The sequence below is a fragment of the Lynx canadensis genome, chromosome Y (assembly GCF_007474595.2).
Source record: "Lynx canadensis isolate LIC74 chromosome Y, mLynCan4.pri.v2, whole genome shotgun sequence".
NCBI classification, from domain to species: Eukaryota; Metazoa; Chordata; class Mammalia; order Carnivora; family Felidae; genus Lynx; species Lynx canadensis.
The window spans coordinates 344019-364132 of NC_050200.1; the positions used below are offsets into that span (position 1 = coordinate 344019).

General features: G+C 36.4%; 1 protein-coding gene across 4 annotated transcripts in view; it reads right to left on the reverse strand.

Annotated features, from left to right (window-relative positions):
- LOC115508045 (probable ubiquitin carboxyl-terminal hydrolase FAF-X) overlaps positions 1-20114 on the reverse strand; it is a 184749-nt gene that overhangs the window by 61772 nt on the left and 102863 nt on the right. For 3 of the 4 annotated variants that reach the window (XM_030306445.2, XM_030306448.2, XM_030306444.2), the window contains exons 24-26: positions 17170-17295; positions 10311-10436; positions 9917-10086 (exon numbers count right to left, since the gene is read on the reverse strand). In XM_030306445.2, the coding sequence (XP_030162305.1) occupies positions 9917-10086; positions 10311-10436; positions 17170-17295 (422 nt within the window). The remainder of the gene's footprint in view (positions 1-9916; positions 10087-10310; positions 10437-17169; positions 17296-20114) is intronic. The other variant, XM_030306447.2, reaches the window with a different exon arrangement.

Sequence of the window (20114 nt, forward strand, 5' to 3'; positions counted from 1 at the left end):
CATTTGTAATTGTCCAGTTAGTGGAGGAAAAAAAGAGAGAAAAAAAAATAGTAATAAAAAGTCTTGTAACATCAAGAAACACCAATAAATACATGTTGGGAGTCACTGAAGGAGAAGAAACAAATGGGTTTATTTTGAGATAGAACTTCCAAATTGTGGGAAGGATACAGATTATGAGATTTATAAAATTCAAAAGATCCCAAATGCAAACCAATATAAAGACTTCACCAAGACACATGTGTTACAATCCAATTATCAAAAGTTAAAGACAAAGAAGGAATTTTGATAGCAAGAAAAGTGACTCTCTTCAAAGGAAAAGAATCCTCCATAAGACTGTAAGAGGATTTGTCAGCAGAACTTGACAAACCAGTAGAACAAGAGAGAAATATTCAAAGTGTTAAAAGGAAAAAAATGCTATACTTGGGAAAACTGTCCATCAGAAATGAATAAAATATAAATGCATCTGAAGCAAACAAAGGTAAGATAATGCATTACCACAAGATTTGCCTTATAAGAAATGCTAAAGGAAGTTCATGTTGAAAGAATGTTAATCAGTAACATAAAAATATATATAAAAGTATAAATATAGTCAAATTCATTCATTCATTCATTCACTCGTTCGTTCATTCATTCATTCATTCATTCATTCATTCATTCATTCATTCATTCACCCACCATTATGGTGGTGTATAAATCACTACTATCTCTAACAGTTGTAGAGGCAAAAGTTTTAAACTCGCTGTAGTTATAATTTGTTAATGGACACACAATAAAAAGATATAAACTGTGAATAAAAATGGCCAAAAGACACGAATACACATATATCCAAGAGAGATACCTGACTAGAGCTAATCAGCACATGAACAAGTGCTCACCATTAGGGACATGCAAATCAAACCCACAAGGAGATACAACTTTATGTCAAAAACAACAGATGCTATTGAAAAAAAATCAAGGATGCTGGGGTGGCTCTGTCAGTTAAGCACTGAATCTTGTTCTCAGCTCAGGTCGTAAGTGCAAGCCATACTCGAGAAAAATGAATCAAAGTGTATCATTACACAAAAAAATCAAATCACAAAATAGAATAGCAAAGATGGAGGGAATAGTCAACAATTAAGAAAATGGCAAGAGTAAGTTTGTATGTATTAACAAACTATTATATCTATTACTTTAAATGTAAATGGCGTAAATCTGCTAATCAAAAACAAAACAAAAAACCTCCACCCTGAGTAGATAATGGATTAGGAAAAAAACCAAGATCTCACCATCTGCTGCCTACAATAAAGTGACACTGGCTGACGATTAAGAAAAGAATAAAGATTATTCCATGCTAATGGTAACCAAAAGAGAACAGGGTAGACAAAACAACGTTAAGTCAAAAACTCTCACTAAAAGCAAGGAAGGATATTAAATAATGATAAAGGGTCAATTCAACTGGATGTTCAACACCAACATCAAAACACCTAAATATAAAACAAATACAGATTTGAAGGTACAAATATTGCAATACGATAATACAAAGAAACTTGATATACTCCATTCTTAAGAATAGATTACTCAGCAGGAAAATTAGTAAGAAAACAGCAGAACTGAACAACACTATAGACTAAATAGACCTAACTAGATATATTCAGAACTTTTCACCCATGCTTCTGAGCAAGTATTAAGTAAGAGAATCAAAACAAGGGAACTTATGAGGCGCCTGGATGGCTCAGTTAGTTGAGTGTCTGACGCTTGATTTTAGCTCAGGTGATGATCCCAGGTCTGAGATGGAGCCCTGTGTGGAGTGGAAAGCCTGCTTCAGATTCTATTTCCACCCGCCTTCTCTCCTGCTCTCTAAGATACAAATAAAAGATATAACAAAAACAAAAAAGCACAAAAACGGAATTTAAAAAATAATCTTGAGAAAATGAAAGCAGAACATACCAAAACTTGTGGAAGGCAGGAAAAGCAATCTCAAAAGGAAGTTTCAAATTGAGAAACCCTTACCTAGACTAAGAAAAATAGAAAACTTAAATAAAATCCGAAAATGAAAGGGGAAACACTGTAATGTATGTCTCAGGAATAAAAGGGATAATGAATTATGAAAAAATGTTATTGTAGTGTTACAATCAAATACTAACAAAAATCTAAAAAGAACTGGTAATTTCCTAGAAATATACAATCTACCAAATCTGAATCATGAAAGAGAAACAATGAACAAACCAAAACAAATTAAGAAGCATGAATTAACAATTAAAAACTCCGAACCAATACAGAGAGTTTCATGGGTAATTCATGGCTCTACCACTGACAGGCAATTAATACCTATTCTTTTAAAGTTTTCCAAAAACACAGAGGAAGTGAGTACAGTTCCAAACTTCTTTTATGAGGATAGCATCATCTCTATATATATCCAAGCTAGCTAAAAACACTTTAAGAAAACTACAGGCCAATATCCCTGATGAAAAGATATAAAAATCACCAATACTATTATACAAACCAAATTTAACAGCACATAAAAAGGGTTACATCATGACCTTGTGGAAATTACTTCTGGAATGCAAGGATGACTCAATATATATAAATCAGTCAGTGATACGTCACATTAACAAAATGTAGTAGTAATAGAACGATCAGCTCAATACATGCAGAAAAGCATTTGGTAAAAGTTAAATATTCATCTGTGATTAAAATTTAAAAAGAAATAGAAGGAACTTACCTCAATACAATTAATGTGAAAAGCCAATACTTAACATCATAATCAATGGTGGAAACCTGAAAAGCTTTCTAACATACAGTATAAGGTAAGGGATACCCACTCTCACCACTTCTATTATCACAGAAGTAAAAATTCTTTCTAGAGCAATTAGACAAATCATAAAATGGATCCAGAAGAGTAAAACTGACTACAGAAAAATGAAAATATACGTAGAAAACTTTACTCAATAACAAAATATCTGTTGGAACTAAAGTTGTGGAATACAAAATCAAAACATAAAAAAGTTTTATTTCTATAAACAAACAAGGATAAAAAAAAGATACTAAGAAAGCAACCCTGTTACTAATATGAACAAAATAAGATGCTTACAATAAACTCAAAGAGGTGTAGGGCTTGTAAACTGAAAATTTTAAAACTGATTAAGGAAATTACAGACAGACATCCCATATTTATGGATCAGAAGTATTAATATGGTTATAATGTTCATTCGAACAAAAATCTACTTCAATATAATCCCTGTCAAAATACTAATCGCATGCTTACAGAAACAGAAAAACAATCCTATATTCATATGGTGCCACAAAATACCCCTAATAACCAAAGCAATCCCAATTAAGAACAAAGACAGAGGTATCATACATTGTTGGATATGACACCAGAAGTACAGCAAAACACAAAAATAGATACAGGATTGAATCAAACTTTTTAAAAAGCCTCAGCAAAGCAAAGGAAACAACAGATTGAAAAGGCAACCTATAGAATGAAAGAATCTATTTGGAAACCATGATTCTGATAAGAAGTTTTTATCCAAAATGTATGGAACTTATGCAGCTTAACATAAAAAAAAATAAAATCCCTCAAATGGGCAAAAGACATTAACGGACACATTTTTCAAAGAAAACATATAAAGGCTGATAGATATGTAACAAGAACATTGTGACTCATCATCAGGAAATAAAATTAAAACCAAGATAGGTATCACCTTAGACCCATTAGACCTATTTTTAAAAAGGCAAGAGATAACCAGTGTTTGCAAGGAAGTGGATTAAAAAAAGAACACACTGCACAATGTTGGTGAAATGTAAATCTGTAAATCTGTTACGGATTCCTTAAAAGAAACTAAAAACAAAACTACCATATCATCCAGCAGTCCAATTTCTGCATATATATCCAACTGAATGAAATTAATCTTTAAGATCTACTCTCCAATTCAGTCCAGTGTTTATTATAGATGGCTAGACAAAGAAAACATGATACATATGTACAGTGGAGAACAGCTCAGCTGTTCGAGAGAAGGGAATTCTTCATTTGTGACAACATGGGTGAACCAGGAGGGCAAGAGGCAAAATGAAACAAGCCAGACCTACAAAAGACAAGTATGCATGCACAATCTCACATAAATATGGAATTGAAAAATCTCACATTTTTAAAAGTAGAGAGTAGAATGGTATTTAGGAAAATCTTGGTTAAAGGGCACAGATTTTTGATTATCCAGAATTTTGACAAGTTTTGTAGAAATAAAGTACAATTTGGTAACTATATTTAGTGCTTAAAATTTGCTAACAGATGATCTCAAGTTTGCCCATTTGCAAAAAATAGAAAAAATAAATAAATGAACTGTGTGAAGCAAAGGATGTATTAGTTACCTTGATTTCAGTAACCATGCCACAATTTACATATTTAAGAAATTCACAGTACATGCTGTACATACACATAACTTTTATTTATCAGGTACACCTCAGTAAAGCTGGGAAAATTTTTAAAAATAAAAATAGGTCAGTATACAATATTAAACAACTGATTTTGTTTTCTTAAGAAAACTTTTCTTTAAAATTATAATGCATCAGGGGAGCCTGGGTGGCGCAGTCGGTTAAGCGTCCGACTTCAGCCAGGTCACGATCTCGCGGTCCGTGAGTTCGAGCCCCGCGTCGGGCTCTGGGCTGATGGCTCAGAGCCTGGAGCCTATTTCCCATGCTGTGTCTCCCTCTCTCTCTGCCCCTCCCCCGTTCATGCTCTGTCTCTCTCTGTCCCAAAAATAAATAAACGTTGAAAAAAAAAAAAATTAAAAAAAAAAAAAATTATAATGCATCAAAAAAACCTTAATACCAATCTTTTCAATGTTGATCTTAGCACTTGTGATCAATTTGCAAATTTTAGAAAATAAACATTAGTACAGGTAAACTTTGTACAGGAAATGTAGTAACAAGTTACATAGTTATATATATTTAAGTGAAAAATATAAAAAGGCAGAAAACATGAAAGAATCAATAATATGGAAAATGAGTAGAAATATGGTAGATAATATTCAAAAGACACCAATAATCACTTTAAAATTCAAAGGTCTAAATACACAAAAATACATACTTTAGCATTTAACAGACTAGTATATATTACTGAAAGAAACCCCTATTAAAAACATGGATTAAAATTAAAGTGCTGAAGAAGACATTCTATACTACTCCATAAGAAAGCTGGAGAAGTGATAATTCAGACAAAATTATAATTTCACACAGAGCAGACTACAGAGCAAGGAAAGTTATCAGAACATTATTTATACAACTATCAATAGCACAAAATTACATGAGGTAGAAGTTGATAAAAATTCAGGGAGAGATAGAAGCGCTCACTATTACAGTTGGAGACTTCGGTACCCCACTACCAGTAACCGACGGATCCATCAGTCAGAAAATGAATAATGACACAGCTGAATTGAAGAGCACCACCAATTAACTGTATATAATGAACATCTAGAAAGTACTTCCTCTAATGAAAGCAGAATGTATATTCATCTCAGATTGACACCGACAAAATTTTCTATCAATGGGATAGAAATTTCTGGGATGTAAAACATATCTTAAAATATTTAAAAGAATGATCATACAAAGTATGTTTTCAGATCACAATGGAATTAAAAATCAATTAACAGAGAGATGGCTAGAAAACCCTAACATATGCTTGATAGAGAGATGAAACTACATAATTCTAAGTAACACATGGGTCAAGGAAGAAAAAATTAAGCTATTTAAAAACTATTCATTTAGGGGCGCCTGGGTGGCGCAGTCGGTTGGGCGTCCGACTTCAGCCAGGTCACGATCTCGCGGTCCGTGAGTTTGAGCCCCGCGTCGGGCTCTGGGCTGATGGCTCAGAGCCTGGAGCCTGTTTCCGATTCTGTGTCTCCCTCTCTCTCTGCCCCTCCCCCGTTCATGCTCTGTCTCTCTCTGTCCCAAAAATAAATAAACGTTGAAAAAAAAAAAAAAAAACTATTCATTTAAAACACAAACAAGGGGGGCGCCTGGGTGGCGCCGTCGGTTAAGCGTCCGACTTCAGCCAGGTCACGATCTCGCGGTCCGTGAGTTCGAGCCCCGCGTCAGGCTCTGGGCTGATGGCTCAGAGCCTGGAGCCTGTTTCCCATTCTGTGTCTCCCTCTCTCTCTGCCCCTCGCCCGTTCATGCTCTGTCTCTCTCTGTCCCAAAAATAAATAAACGTTGAAAAAAAAAAAAAAAAAAAAAAAAAAAAATAAAACACAAACAAGGGGCGCCTGGGTGGCGCAGTCGGTTAAGTGTCCGACTTCAGCCAGGTCACGATCTCACGGTCCGTGAGTTCGAGCCCCGCGTCAGGCTCTGGGCTGATGGCTCAGAGCCTGGAGCCTGTTTCCGATTCTGTGTCTCCCTCTCTCTCTGCCCCTCCACCGTTCATGCTCTGTCTCTCTCTGTCCCAAAAATAAATAAACGTTGAAAAAAAAAATTAAAAAAAAAAAAAAACAAAAAAAAAAAACCACAAACAAAATATACTTCATCAAAATTTTGTAGGGTATAGCAAAAGCAGTGTGCTCAGCAGCAAATACATACTAAGAAAGGAAGACCTACTCCAATGATTAACCTACGCTCCCAACATGAAAAAAGTAGAACAGTAAATTAGATTTGAAACCAATGAATAGATCTGTAACAAGGAAGGGAATCCAAACAGTTATCAAAAAACATCCCCCAACAACAGCAACAACAAAAGAAGCCAAGGAATAGAAAAATTCACTGGTGAATTATACTAAAGAAGAAATGAAACAAATCAATAATTTTTAGTGAATAATTTAAAGGGAGAGACTTCCTAAATACTCCTTAACATGAAAATCACCTCGATAACAAAGCCCAACAAAGATATACCAAGACCCTAAATAACCCCGTAAGAATATAAATATATAAATATTCCCAGAAAGGCCAACTAGTATATGAGAAGAAACTCAAAAGTGAAATGTCAATCAAAACACAACAAAATGTCACTCTGCACCCATTAGGATGACCACTATCAAAGTAAGAGGTGTCATACAGCCTGTGAAATAAGTGGAACAATTGCACCATCTTGGTGGAAATGTAAAAAGCTGCTCTCACTCTGAAAATGGTATTGAGATTCCTCAAAATATTAAAAACAGAATTAACTGGCAGTAAAGTGTCTGACGTTGTTTCAGGTCATGATCTCACAGTCTGTGAATTCGAGCCCTGCGTTGGGCTCTACACGGACTACTTTGGATTCTGTCTCCCTCTCTCTCTCTCCTCCCCTGTGTGGACGCTTCCTGCTCCCTCTCTCTCTCAAAAATAAATAAGTAAACATTAAAAAAAGGGAATTAACTATAACCCAGTAATCCTACTTCTGGATACAGGCAGAATAATTCAAAAAGTAGGCTCTGAAGAGATGTTTGCACATTCAAGTTCATCACAGAATTGTTAACCATAGCCAAGAGATGGAAGCAACAGAAATGTTTATCAACAGATGAATGAATAAAAAATATGTGACAATACATACAGTGCAATTTTATGTAGCCTTAAAAAGGAGGGAAATCCTGTCCAGTGGTTTGACATGGAAAAACCTCCAGGATATCACACTAAACAAATAATCCATTGACATAAAGACAAACACCACATGATTCCAATCATACAAAGTATCTAAAGTAGTAAAAAATCACAGAAACAGAAAGTAAAAAGGTGTTTGCCAAAGCAGAGTAGTGGTGATGTGCTGGGGGACAAATTAGCATTTAGTGGGTATGATGTTTCACTATTGCAAGATGAAAAAATTCTAGAGCTCTATTATGCAATACTATAAATGTATTTAATATTAATTAGCTATATGGTCTTTAAAGAGGAAATTTAATGTTATATATTTGTACCATAATAAAAATAAAATCCTCAACAAATTAGTAACAAATTCATAAGTGTATTAAAAATATTCTATGTAATGATCAAGTGAGATTTACTGCAGTAATGCAAGAGATTTAATACATAAATCAGTATTTTTTTTTAATACATCACATAAATACAATAAAGAGAAAAATCCTGTTACCATTTCAATGGATTCAGAAAAAAAACCTCACTGAATTCCAACCTTTTTATGATAAATTCACTTAACGACCAAGGAATAAAAAGGAAATTTCTCAAAAGGATGAAGATCATACACAAAAATCTTTGATTTAACCTCCTAACCAGTGACTAAAGACTAAAATCTTTCTGTATCAGGACAACACAAGTATGTCATTATCACCACTTCTATTCAAAATATGCAAAGAAAAGGCAAATGAAACATACCAAAATTGGGAAGGAGGAAGTGAAACTATTTCCATTTGTAAATGACACAATGTCATATATTAATAAAATCCTGAAGAATTCATCAAGAAACTGAATTCAGCAAAACTGTAAACTATGAAGTCAATATGTAAAAGTTACCTGCATTTCTATACACTAAGCAATGAATATCCAGAGACAACAAGAAATTAGTTAAGAAAACAGCACTACCCACAAAAACAGCAAAAAGGATAAAACACTCAGGAATAAATAAATGTAACTAAGAAGATACAAGGAGATGTTGAAAAAAATGGAAGATCTAAATAAAATACAACATGTGTTGATGTGCTGAAAGACTTCATTATATTAAGATACTAATACTACTCAAAGTGATCTACAGATTTCATGTAATCTTGCTCAATATTCCAACTGTACTTATAGCTGAATGTGGAGAACCTATGTAAAATTCACATTAACAACCCAAAATATTTATTTATTTAAACAATTTTATGTTATTATTTTTTTTGAGAGAGCTCATGGAAGAGTGCACATGCGTGAGCAAGGGAGGGGTAGGTTACACAGCATCTGAAGCAGGTTTCAGGCTCTGGGCTGTCAGTACAGAGACTGACATGGGGCTCGAAGTCACGGAATGCGAGATCATGACCTGAGCCAAAGTTGAATGCTTAACAGTGAGCCACTTAGGCATCCCTGAACAATCCAATTTAAAAATGAGTGTAGGAAAATATTTCTCCACACTAGATATACCATAGGCACATGAAAAAAATCTCAACTTTGCTACAGAAATAATCTAAACCATGATAAAATGCCATGTTGTCTCATCCACTGGAAGGGCTACTATTTTGAAAAAGTTAACTAATAACAAGCATGGGAGAGGGTATGGAGAAACTGGAATCTCTGTACACTGCTGGTGGCAATATAAAATAGTGCACCATTGTGGAATTCAGTTTTGTGGACCTTCAAGAAGCTTAACATAGAATTACCATTTCACCTAGCATAACTATTTCTCAGGCACATTTTTAAAAGAACTGAGCATGTGTACCCCAACAGATATCCAGGTTCATAGCAATTAGCATAGTAGCATTATTGATTTATAATAGCCATGGGTGGAAACAACCCAATTATCCAACAACTGATGAATGTATAAGTAAAAACATGGCATATATACAGACAATGGATTATTCAGCTTTCAAAAGGAAATTCTGCAACATGCTCCAACATGGATGAACTTTGAGAACATCGTGCTAATTGAAACAATACAAGCACAAAAGGACTAATACTTTGTGATTCCTGTTATGTGAGATACTTAAAAGATGCAAGTTCACAGAGACAGTATGTAGGTCAGAAGTAACCAGGAGCTAGAGGTTTGGAAAATAGGAATCATCACTTAAAAAAAAATTGTTAGGGGGATAAAAAATTTAAGAGATAGTGGTGATAATTGCATAACACCTTATTTAAAAGCCTTAAGGTCACTGAACTGTCCACCTGGGTTAAGTGAAACATGAAATAAATGTTTCCTATACATAAAAGTGCTAAGTAAACAACGAAAGTTTCCTTATTTAACTTCTGATAAATTATGGTAAGAACTAATTCATTTCTGTTTAAAAGAATAAGGTCAGCTTTCGTTTAGAATAAAAAAAACATCACTTACTTGCTGGGACAGTGCAACAATAAGTCAATGATAAATGTCTGCCAGGCTTTTTCTTTACTAAGTGCATCCAAGGCTGTTGGAATTAGAGCAAAACATAATGTCATCACTTCCAATGCTTCACAGCAAACTTGTTCATCCTCCAGTTCTGGCTCACTGCTTGCACTGGATGTCTGTAAAGTTAGGGAATCAAGAATAAATTACTCATTAATTTAAGATACACTGAAGTGTTTTCCTTTCAAGATAAAATTATATATTGTTACGTTAAATATAGCAATAAGCTTACTTTAAACTATTAGGTACAAATGACTTGGTCTTTAAAGATGTAAGAGATGATGAAAATTTAGTTATGTGCACAATTAACATAAAAGAAACACAGTTTTGTAATCATTCTTACCATCTCATACACTTTTGTGATTTCTTCATTTGGGCTAAATACCAGCTCTAAGGCCCCACATCCTGATGCCCAGATGATTTTTTGTATAGCTCTAATTACACAAGTATCAGGCATATACCTTGAAGCCTGAAAGAAAATGAATACTTAAAAATGCTGACAAAATATGAAGTGAAATAATCAAAAACAAAATATTTCTCTTTGTGCAAGTAGTAGTATAAATGACTGTAAATAACACAAGTATGGTACACACTATCTAGTGTCTAAAAGTAGCCTTGGTACCATTTTTTTACCTCTTCACCTCAAGTCATAAAATATACGCAGATGAAGCAAAAACATGTTGATCTGCTACAGACTAAGTATGCTTTAGGTTAAAATGTAATCTGGCTTATTACATACTTTTAAGAATTTTTAAACACAGGAAAATCAAATCACCCAGCCATTAATTTCTATGTGTGTACATGGATAAGGAAAAATAAGCCTACCAAAGCATGTGTGACTTGGTTACTTTTCACAATACTACACAATATGACCGCATTTGTGCAAAATTTAAGAAACCGAGAACTACTTTATAATGACAAAAAGCAGAGCAGCGATTCCCTGTGGGTCAGAGTAGAAAACTGCTGGGCTGATGAAAAGCCTATTTTCTTGACTGTTCCATATGCTCACCATATGCTTTATTTTGACATAGTTCATGCAGTATAAAAATTATACCTCAAGTAACCTGTTTAAAAGTTTTAAAAAGTGTTTTCTAAAGTACTATTATTAATAGAGAACATTAAATACAATTTCATGAAACTTACGCTAAAATAAAAGAGTTATAGTCTCAGTATTTAATCCTAAATTATGATAATCTTCATTTATTTATGAGTAAGTAGATAGTGTGTCAAGAATAATAAAAAATAAACCATTCAAAGGGGGAAGATGGCAGTGTAGGGGGACGCTGGGCTCACTGCGTCCTGCTGGTCACTTAGATTCCACCTACACCTGCCTAAATAACCCAGAAAACTGCCAGAAGACTAGCAGAACAGAGGCTCCGGAGCCAAGCGCAGACGAGAGGCCCACGGAAGAGGGTAGGAAGGGCAGCGAGGTGGTGTGTCTACCTGGACTGGCAGGAGAGAGCTGGGGTGGAGGGGCAGCCCGCTGGCCAAGTAGAGCCCCCGAGTCTGGCTAGCAAAAGCGGAGGGGCCAGACGGAGTATGTTCGGGCGCAAGCGGGACTTAACAACTGGAAGGTTAGAAGTTAACAGCTCTGCTCAGAGAGGGGGAAGGCTGAAGGACAACGGGAGGGAGAGTTGTTGAGCCCCGGACGACATAGCTCAGCTTGGTGGGGAACAAAGGCGCTCGCCAGTGCCATCTCCCTCGCCCACCCCCTAGCCAAAATCCCAAAGGGAACCAGTTCCTGCCAGGGAACTTTTTTGCACCGCTCAAACACTGAACGCTGTGCTTCTGTGGATCCATCCTTCCGGCGGCAGGTCTGACTCCCTCCAGGTGCCGCAGGGCCCCTCCCGAAGTGGACCTCTGAAGGAAAAGTGAGCTAAGCCTGCCCCTCCCATCCCTGTGCACCTTGCGGATCCACCCCAGCTAATATGCCAGATCCCCAGCACCACAAGCCTGGCAGCGTGCAAGTAGCCCAGAAGGGCCATGCCACACCACAGTGAATCCTGCCCCTAGGAGAGGGGAAGAGAAGTTACACACCAGTCTGACTGGGGCTCCTGCGGTGGGCTGGGGGCAGACATCGGGTCTGACTGCAGCCGCGCCCACCAACACAAGTTATTCAAGACAGCACAGGGGAAGTGCCCTGCAGTTCAGCACCACTCCAGGGACTATCCAAAGTGACGAACGAAAGAATTCCCCTCAAAAGAATCTCCAGGAAATAGCGACAGCTAACGAACTGATTAAAAACGATTTAAACAATATAACAGAAAGTGAATTTAGAATAATAGTCATAAAATTAATCACTGGGCTTGAAAACAGTATAAAGGACAGCAGAGAATCTATTGCTACAGAGATCAAGGGACTAAGGAACAGCCAGGAGGAGCTAAAAAATGCCATTTATGAGCTGCAAAATAAAATGGAGATGACCAGAGCTCGGACTGAAGAGGCAGAGGAGAGAATAGGTGAACTAGAAGATAAAATTATGGAAAAAGAAGAAGCTGAGAAAAAGAGAGATAAAAAAATCCAGGAGTATGAGGGGAAAATTAGAGAACTAAGTGATGCATTAAAGAGAAATAATCTACGCATAATTGGTATTCCAGAGGAGGAAGAGAGAGGGAAAGGTGCTGAAGGTGTACTTGATGAAATAGTAGCTGAGAACTTCCCTGATCTGGGAAGGAAAAAGGCATTGAAATCCAAGAGGCACAAAGAACTCCCTTCAGATGTAACTTGAGTCGATCTTCTACACGACCTATCATAGTGAAACTGGCAAAATACAAGGATAAAGAGAAAATTCTAAAAACAGCTAGGGATAAATGTGCTCTAACATATAAAGGGAGACCAATAAGACTCGTGAGGGATCTCTCCATTGAAAGTTGGCAGGCCAGAAGGAATGGCAGGAAATCTTCAATGTGATGAACTGAAAAAATATGCAGCTGAGAATCCTTTATCCAGCAAGTCTGTCATTTAGAATAGAAGGAGAGATAAAGGTCTTCCCAAACAAACAAAAACTGAAGGAATTCGTCACCACTAAACCAGCCCTACAAGAGATCCTAAGGGGGATCCTGTGAGACAAAGTACCAGAGACATCGCTACAAGCGTGAAACCTACAGACATCACAATGACTCTAAACCCATATCTTTCTATAATAACACTGAATGTAAATGGACTAAATGCGCCAACCAAAAGACACAGGGTATCAGAATGGATAAAAAAACCAGACCCATCTATTTGCTGTCTACAAGAGACTCATTTTAGACCTGAGGACACCTTTAGATTCAGAGTGAGGGGATGGAGAACTATTTATCATGCTACTGGAAGCCAAAAGAAAGCTGGAGTAGCCATACTTATATCAGACAAACTAGACTTTAAATTAAAGCCTGTAACAAGAGATGAAGAAGGGCATTATATAATGATTACAGGGTCTATCCATCAGGAAGAGCTAACAATTACAAATGTCTATGCGGCGAATATGGGAGCCCCCAAATATATAAAACAATTACTCACAAACATAAGCAACCTTATTGATAAGAGTGTGGTAATTGCAGGGGACTTTAACACTCCACTTACAGAAATGGATAGATCATCTAGACACATGGTCATTAAAGAAACAAGGGCCCTGAATGATACATTGGATCAGATGGACTTGACAGATATATTTAAAACTCTGCATCCCAAAGCAACAGAATATACTTTCTTCTTGAGTGAACATGGAACATTCTCCAAGATAGATCACATACTGAGTCACAAAACAGCCCTTCATAAATATACAAGAATTGAGATCATACCATGCATACTTTCAGACCACAATGCTATGAAGCTTGAAATCAACCACAGGAAAAAAGTCTGGAAAACCTCCAAAAGCATGGAGGTTAAAGAACACCCTACTGAAGAATGAATGGGTCAACCAGGCAATTAGAGAAGAAATTTAAAAATATATGGAAACAAACGAAAATGAAAATACAACAATCCAAATGCTTTGGGATGCAGAAGGCAGTCCTGAGAGGAAAGCACGTTGCAATCCAGCCCTATCTCAAGAAACAAGAAAAATCCCAAATACAAAATCTAACAGCACACCTAAAGGAACTAGAAGCAGAACAGCAAAGATAGTCCAAATCCAGCAGAAGAAGAGAAATAATAAAGATCAGAGCAGAAATAAACAATATAGAATCTAAAAAATCTACAGAGCAGATCAATGAAATTAAGAGTTGGTTTTTTGAAAAAATAAACAAAATTGATAAACCTCTAGCCAGGCTTTTCAAAAAGAAAAGAAAGAGGACCCAAATAGATAAAATCATGAATGAAAATGGAATTATTACAACCAATCCCTCAGAAACACAAGCAATTATCAGGGAATACTATGAAAACTTATATGCCAACTGGACAACCTGGAAGAAATGGACAAATTCCTAAACACCCGCACACTTCCAAAACTCAATTAGTAGCAAACAGAAAGCTTGAACAGACCCATAATCAGTGAAGAAATTGAATCAGTCATCAAAAATCTCCCAACAAATAAGAGTCCAGGACCAGATGGCTTCCCAGGGGAGTTCTACCAGACGTTTAAAGCAGAGATAATACCTATCCTTCTCAAGCTACTCCAAGAAATAGAAAGGGAAGGAAAACCTCCAGACTCATTCTATGAAGCCAGTGTTACTTTGATTCCTAAACCAGACAGAGACCCAGTAAAAAAAAGAGAACTACAGGCCAATATCCCTGAGGAATATGGATGCAAAAATTCTCAGTAAGGTACTAGCAAATCGAATTCAACAGCATATAAAAAGAATTATTCACCATGATCAAGTGGGATTCATTCCTGGGATGCAGGGCTGGTTCAACATTTGCAAATCAATCAACATGATACATCACATTAATAAAAGAAAAGATAAGAACCATATGATCCTGTCAATCAATGCAGAAAAGGCCTTTGACAAAATTCAGCAACGTTTCTTAATAAAAACCCTCGAGAAAGTTGGGATAGAAGGAACATACTTAAAGATCATAAAAGCCATTTATGAAAAGCCCAAAGCTCACATCATCCTCAATGGGGAAAAACTGAGGTTTTCCCCTGAGATCAGGAACACGACAGGGATGTCCACTCTCATCGCTGTTGTTTAACATAGTGTTGGAAGTTCTGGTATCAGCAATCAGACAAAAGGAAATCAAAGGCATCAAAATGGGCAAAGATGAAGTCAAACTTTCACTTTTTGCAGATGACATGATATTATACATAGAAAATCCGACAGACTCCACCAAAAGTCTGCTAGAACTGATACATGAATTTAGAAAGCTGCAGGATACAAAATCAATGTACAGAAATCAGTTGCATTCCTATACACTAATAATGAAGCAACAGAAAGAGAAATAAAGAAACTGATCCTATTCACAATTGCACCAAGAAGCATAAAATACCTAGGAATAAACCTAACCAAAGATGTAAAAGATCTGTATGCTGAAAACTATAGAAAGCTTATGAAGGAAACTGAAGGAGTTATAAAGAAATGGAAAAACATTCTGTGCTCATGGATTGGAATAATAAATATTGTCAAAATGTCAATACTACCCAAAGCTATCTACACATTCAATGCAATCCCAACCAAAATTGCACCAGCATTCTTCTCAAAGCTAGAACAAGCAATCCTAAAATTCATATGGAACCACAAAAGGCCCCGAATAGCCAAAATAATTTTGAAGAAGACCAAAGCAGGAGGCATCACAATGCCAGACTTTAGCCTCTACTACAAAGCTGTAATCATCAAGACAGCATGGTATTTGCAGAAAAACAGACACACAGACCAACGGAATAGAACAGAAACCCCAGAACTAGACCACAAACGTATGGCCAACTAATCTTTGACAAAGCAGGAAGGAATGCCCAATGGAAAAAAGACAGTCTCTTTAACAAATGGTGCTGGGAGAACTGGACAGCAACATGCAAAAGGTTGAAACTAGACCACTTTCTCACACCATTCACAAAAATAAACTCAAAATGGATAAAGGACCTGAATGTGAGACAGAAAAGCATTGAAACCCTAGAGGAGAAAGCAGGAAAAGACCTCTCTGACCTCAGCCGTAGCAATTTCTTACTTGACACATCCCCAAAGGCAAGGGAATTAAAAGCAAAAATGAACTACTGGGACCTCATGAAGATAAAAAGCTTCTGCACAGCAAACAACCAACAAAACTAAAAGGCAACCAACGGAATGGGAAAAGATATTTGCAAATGACATATCGGACAAAGGGCTAGTATCCAAAATCTATAAAGAGCTCACCAAACTCCACACCCGAAAAACAAATAATCCAGTGAAGAAATGGGCAGAAAACATGAATAGACACTTCTCTAAAGAAGACATCCGGATAGCCAACAGGCATATGAAAAGGTGCTCAACGTCGCTCCTCGTCAGGGAAATACAAATCAAAACCACACTCAGATATCACCTCACGCCAGTCAGAGTGGCCAAAATGAACAAATCAGGAGACTATAGACGCTGGAGAGGATGTGGAGAAACGGGAACCCTCTTGCCCTGTTGGTGGGAATGCAAATTGGTGCAGTCACTCTGGAAAGCAGTGTGGAGGTTCCTCTGAAAATTAAAAATAGACCTACCCTATGACCCAGCAGTTAGCACTGCTAAGAATTTACCCAAGGAGTACAGAAGTACTGATGCATAGGGACACTTTTACCCCAATGTTTATAGCAGCACTCTCAACAATAGCCAAATTATGGAAAGAGCCTAAAGGTCCATCAACTGATGAATGGACAAAGAAATTGTGGTTTATATACACAATGGAGTATTACGTGGCAATGAGAAAGAATGAAATATGGCCCTTTGTAGCAACGTGGATGGAACTGGAGACTGTGATGCTAAGTGAAATAAGCCATACAGAGAAAGACAGATACCATATGGTTTCACTCTTATGTGGATCCTGAGAAACTTAACAGAAACCCACGGCGTAGGGGAAGGAAAAAAAAAAAAAAAGGTTAGAGTGGGAGAGAGCCAAAGCATTAGAGACTCTTAAAAAAACTGAAAAGAAACTGAGGGTTGATGGGGGGTGGGAGGGAGAGGAGGGTGCGTGATGGGTATTGAGGAGAGCACCTTTTGGGATGAGTCCTGGGTGTTGTATGGAAACCAATTTGACAATAAATTTCATATATTGAAAAAAAAAATTAACCATTCAAAACCCTAGAGCTTTCAAAATCTGATACTAACCTCATCAGATATTTGTTGGGCAAGACGTATAGATACATTTCTAAGCATGCACTCAGATGATGGATTAGGAATAATCTGAAGAGCATTCTGTAGCACCACTGCTTGATCATGAGTTACTTGGCTGATCTGTAAACATTAACATTTTTACTTGGAGTAAAAATCTTATACGTAAGCACAGTTTCAAAAATCTGCACATAACAAAAACCTCTCTGCTATTCATTTATCACCTCTCTTAGAATGTAATCCTTCCACTTATCCACTGTACGATTTTCAGTGATCTTCATAAAAAGCATTTCAGACTGCCAACACGGTAGACTTCTCTTAGTTACCTTTTGGAGTGACAATACTCTACTGTAAACTCCACTCTTAGATGAATATTGTTTCTACACCTGAATTCACTATCTTTCTTTTCTTGAGAAAGAGAGGGAGAGAGACAGAGACAGAGACAGAGACAGTGGTGGGCAGTGAGAATGAGGGAGAGAGAGAGAGATCATAAGTAGTCTCCATGTTCAGCACAGAGCCCAATGCGGGCCTCTCACAACTGTGAGATCATGACCTGAATTGAAATCAAGAATTGGAAACTTATCTGACTGAACCACCCAGGAGCCCCAGAGTGCACTTAATTGCAGAAGATAAATGACATGGCTTTAAGTAATCTTTTACAAATTTCCAGGTAAAACCTTTTCCCACCCTTCTGGCTATTCCTGTCAAGATAACATTGAGAGAAATGAATAAATACACCTTCAAACTACATAAATACACCTTCAATTTTTTTCTAACTTTTAAATTTATAACCACTCAATTATTTCCCCTTCAGTCTTCTGTACTCTCTCTCTCTGCCCCTCCTCTGCTTGTACTCTGTCAAAATAAACTTAAAAAACTGTCTTTAAAAAAATGCTAATTCAATTTTAACAACCAATTAGATTTTATTTTTTACGTCAGTAGAATCTTGTTGCACTTTTCTTATGCTGCAACTATTCTTATTAAGGTCAGCATTGGTATTAATTTCAATTCAACCCAATAAACTGTAATTAAGATTAGGTATATTCTTCAGGATAAAAATAACTCTTTTTCTCCCTATGCTACCTTTGGAATTAAATATTTTTCTATTCAAAAAAAAAAAAATAAAAAATAAAAAAAAAGGCCTCAGGAGCGCCTGGGTGGCTCAGTTGGGTTAGGCGTCTGACTTCGGCTCATGTTATGATCTCACGGTTTGTGAGTTTGAGCCCTGTGTCGGGCTCTGTGCTGACAGCTTGGAGCCTGGAGCCTGCTTCAGATTCTGTGCCTCCCTCTCTCTCTGCTTCTTCCCCACTCACACTCTGTCTCTTTCTCTCCTTCAAAAATAAATAAAAATTAAAAAAAAAAAAAAAAGGCCTCAAATGCTTCATGGAAAAAGAAGTTAAAACAAGGAAAAATAAAAAAATAAAGGTCACAAAATTTTACTCAACAGTATATACAAGCTCTTAAATTTAAAAGGAAAAATTCCTAGAATTAATTTTTTTCAATAGTTATTCTAGTTCTCAAATTATAACCCTCTTCTTTATATTATTGATAATTATACAATGAAAACTTTTAATTTTTTAAATGTTTTTATTTTTGAGAGAAAGTATGAGAAGGGGAAGGGCAGAGAGAGAGGGAGACACAGAATTCATGAAGCAGGCTTCAGGCTCCAAGCTCTCAGCACAGAGTTCAATGCAGGGCTAGAACCCATGAACAAGATCATGATCTGAGCCAAAGCTGGATGTGTAACCCACTAAGCCACCCAGGCACCCCTATAATAAACATAGTTTTAAAATGAATTTTGTATTTAGTACCATATTAGAATGTGAGCAACCTGCAACTGGACAGTATTAAGTACACCTTTGTATTTTAACGGCACATTTTCTAAACAGTAAATATTAAAAGTATAAAGAGATACATAAAATTGCTTTCCATGTACTTCATTAAGCTAGTATGGAAAGGATCATGACAAAAACCTGTTTTTATATAAATATGTACAGAACCCACAAATAAAGCATCACACCTGGAGTAAAGTTATTGTAATTTTCTTTTTAAAATTTTCTTGTACATAGCCACCACTTTTCTTTTCATCCATTTATATGCAGAAAATTGCAAAATTATATAAAAGTGAAAGAATATAGGGGTGCCTTGGCGGCTGAGTTGGTTAAGCATCCGGCTTCTGGTTTTGGCTCAGGTCATGATCTCACAGTTAAGGAGTTCAAGACCCACATGGAGTTCTGAGCTGACAGTGCAGAACCTGCTTGGGATTCTCTCTCTCTGCCCCTTCCCACTCTCTCTCTCAAAAGTAAATAAATAAAAAATTAAAAAAAATTAAAAACAAAAGTCTAGTTCTGACCACACCTCCAGAAATATGTTACAGAAAATCTCAGACATTATATTTTATTTAAAATGCCTCACTATATGAGTCTTCTTTGAAGTAGTATCCATAATACTATTAACTCACCTCATGTTATTAAGGGGATGTGTAAGTATCAAATGTGTAGTAATTCAAATATTTGTGATGAAGAACCAACGTATTTATAAAGAAAATCTATATCCCTAACCCATTTTTATCTTTAGCTGGTGTTTAACAAAACAATCATAAGTAACCATCACTGATGAACTAAAATCTAGTGTGAAGTAGATGCCCCCATTCAACCCCATTTGCATCAAATCTCAGTGTATCAGGATGATACCACAGGAGAGAAGAGTTTTTGTCAATAATGGTTGTCACAATGGCCACACTGGAAGAAGAGGTGGGCAATATGCCAATTAGATCTTTTCTTTTCTACCTTTATATATCGTTATATCTTTCAGGTATCAGTTAATAAAGGCTCAGGTGAAGTCTCTGAGACCTAAAGAACTGACACTCAAAAGGGACTTAAGGATTAGTGACATCAGTATAATCACCAGAGAGTATTTACATTTACAATACAAATATAACT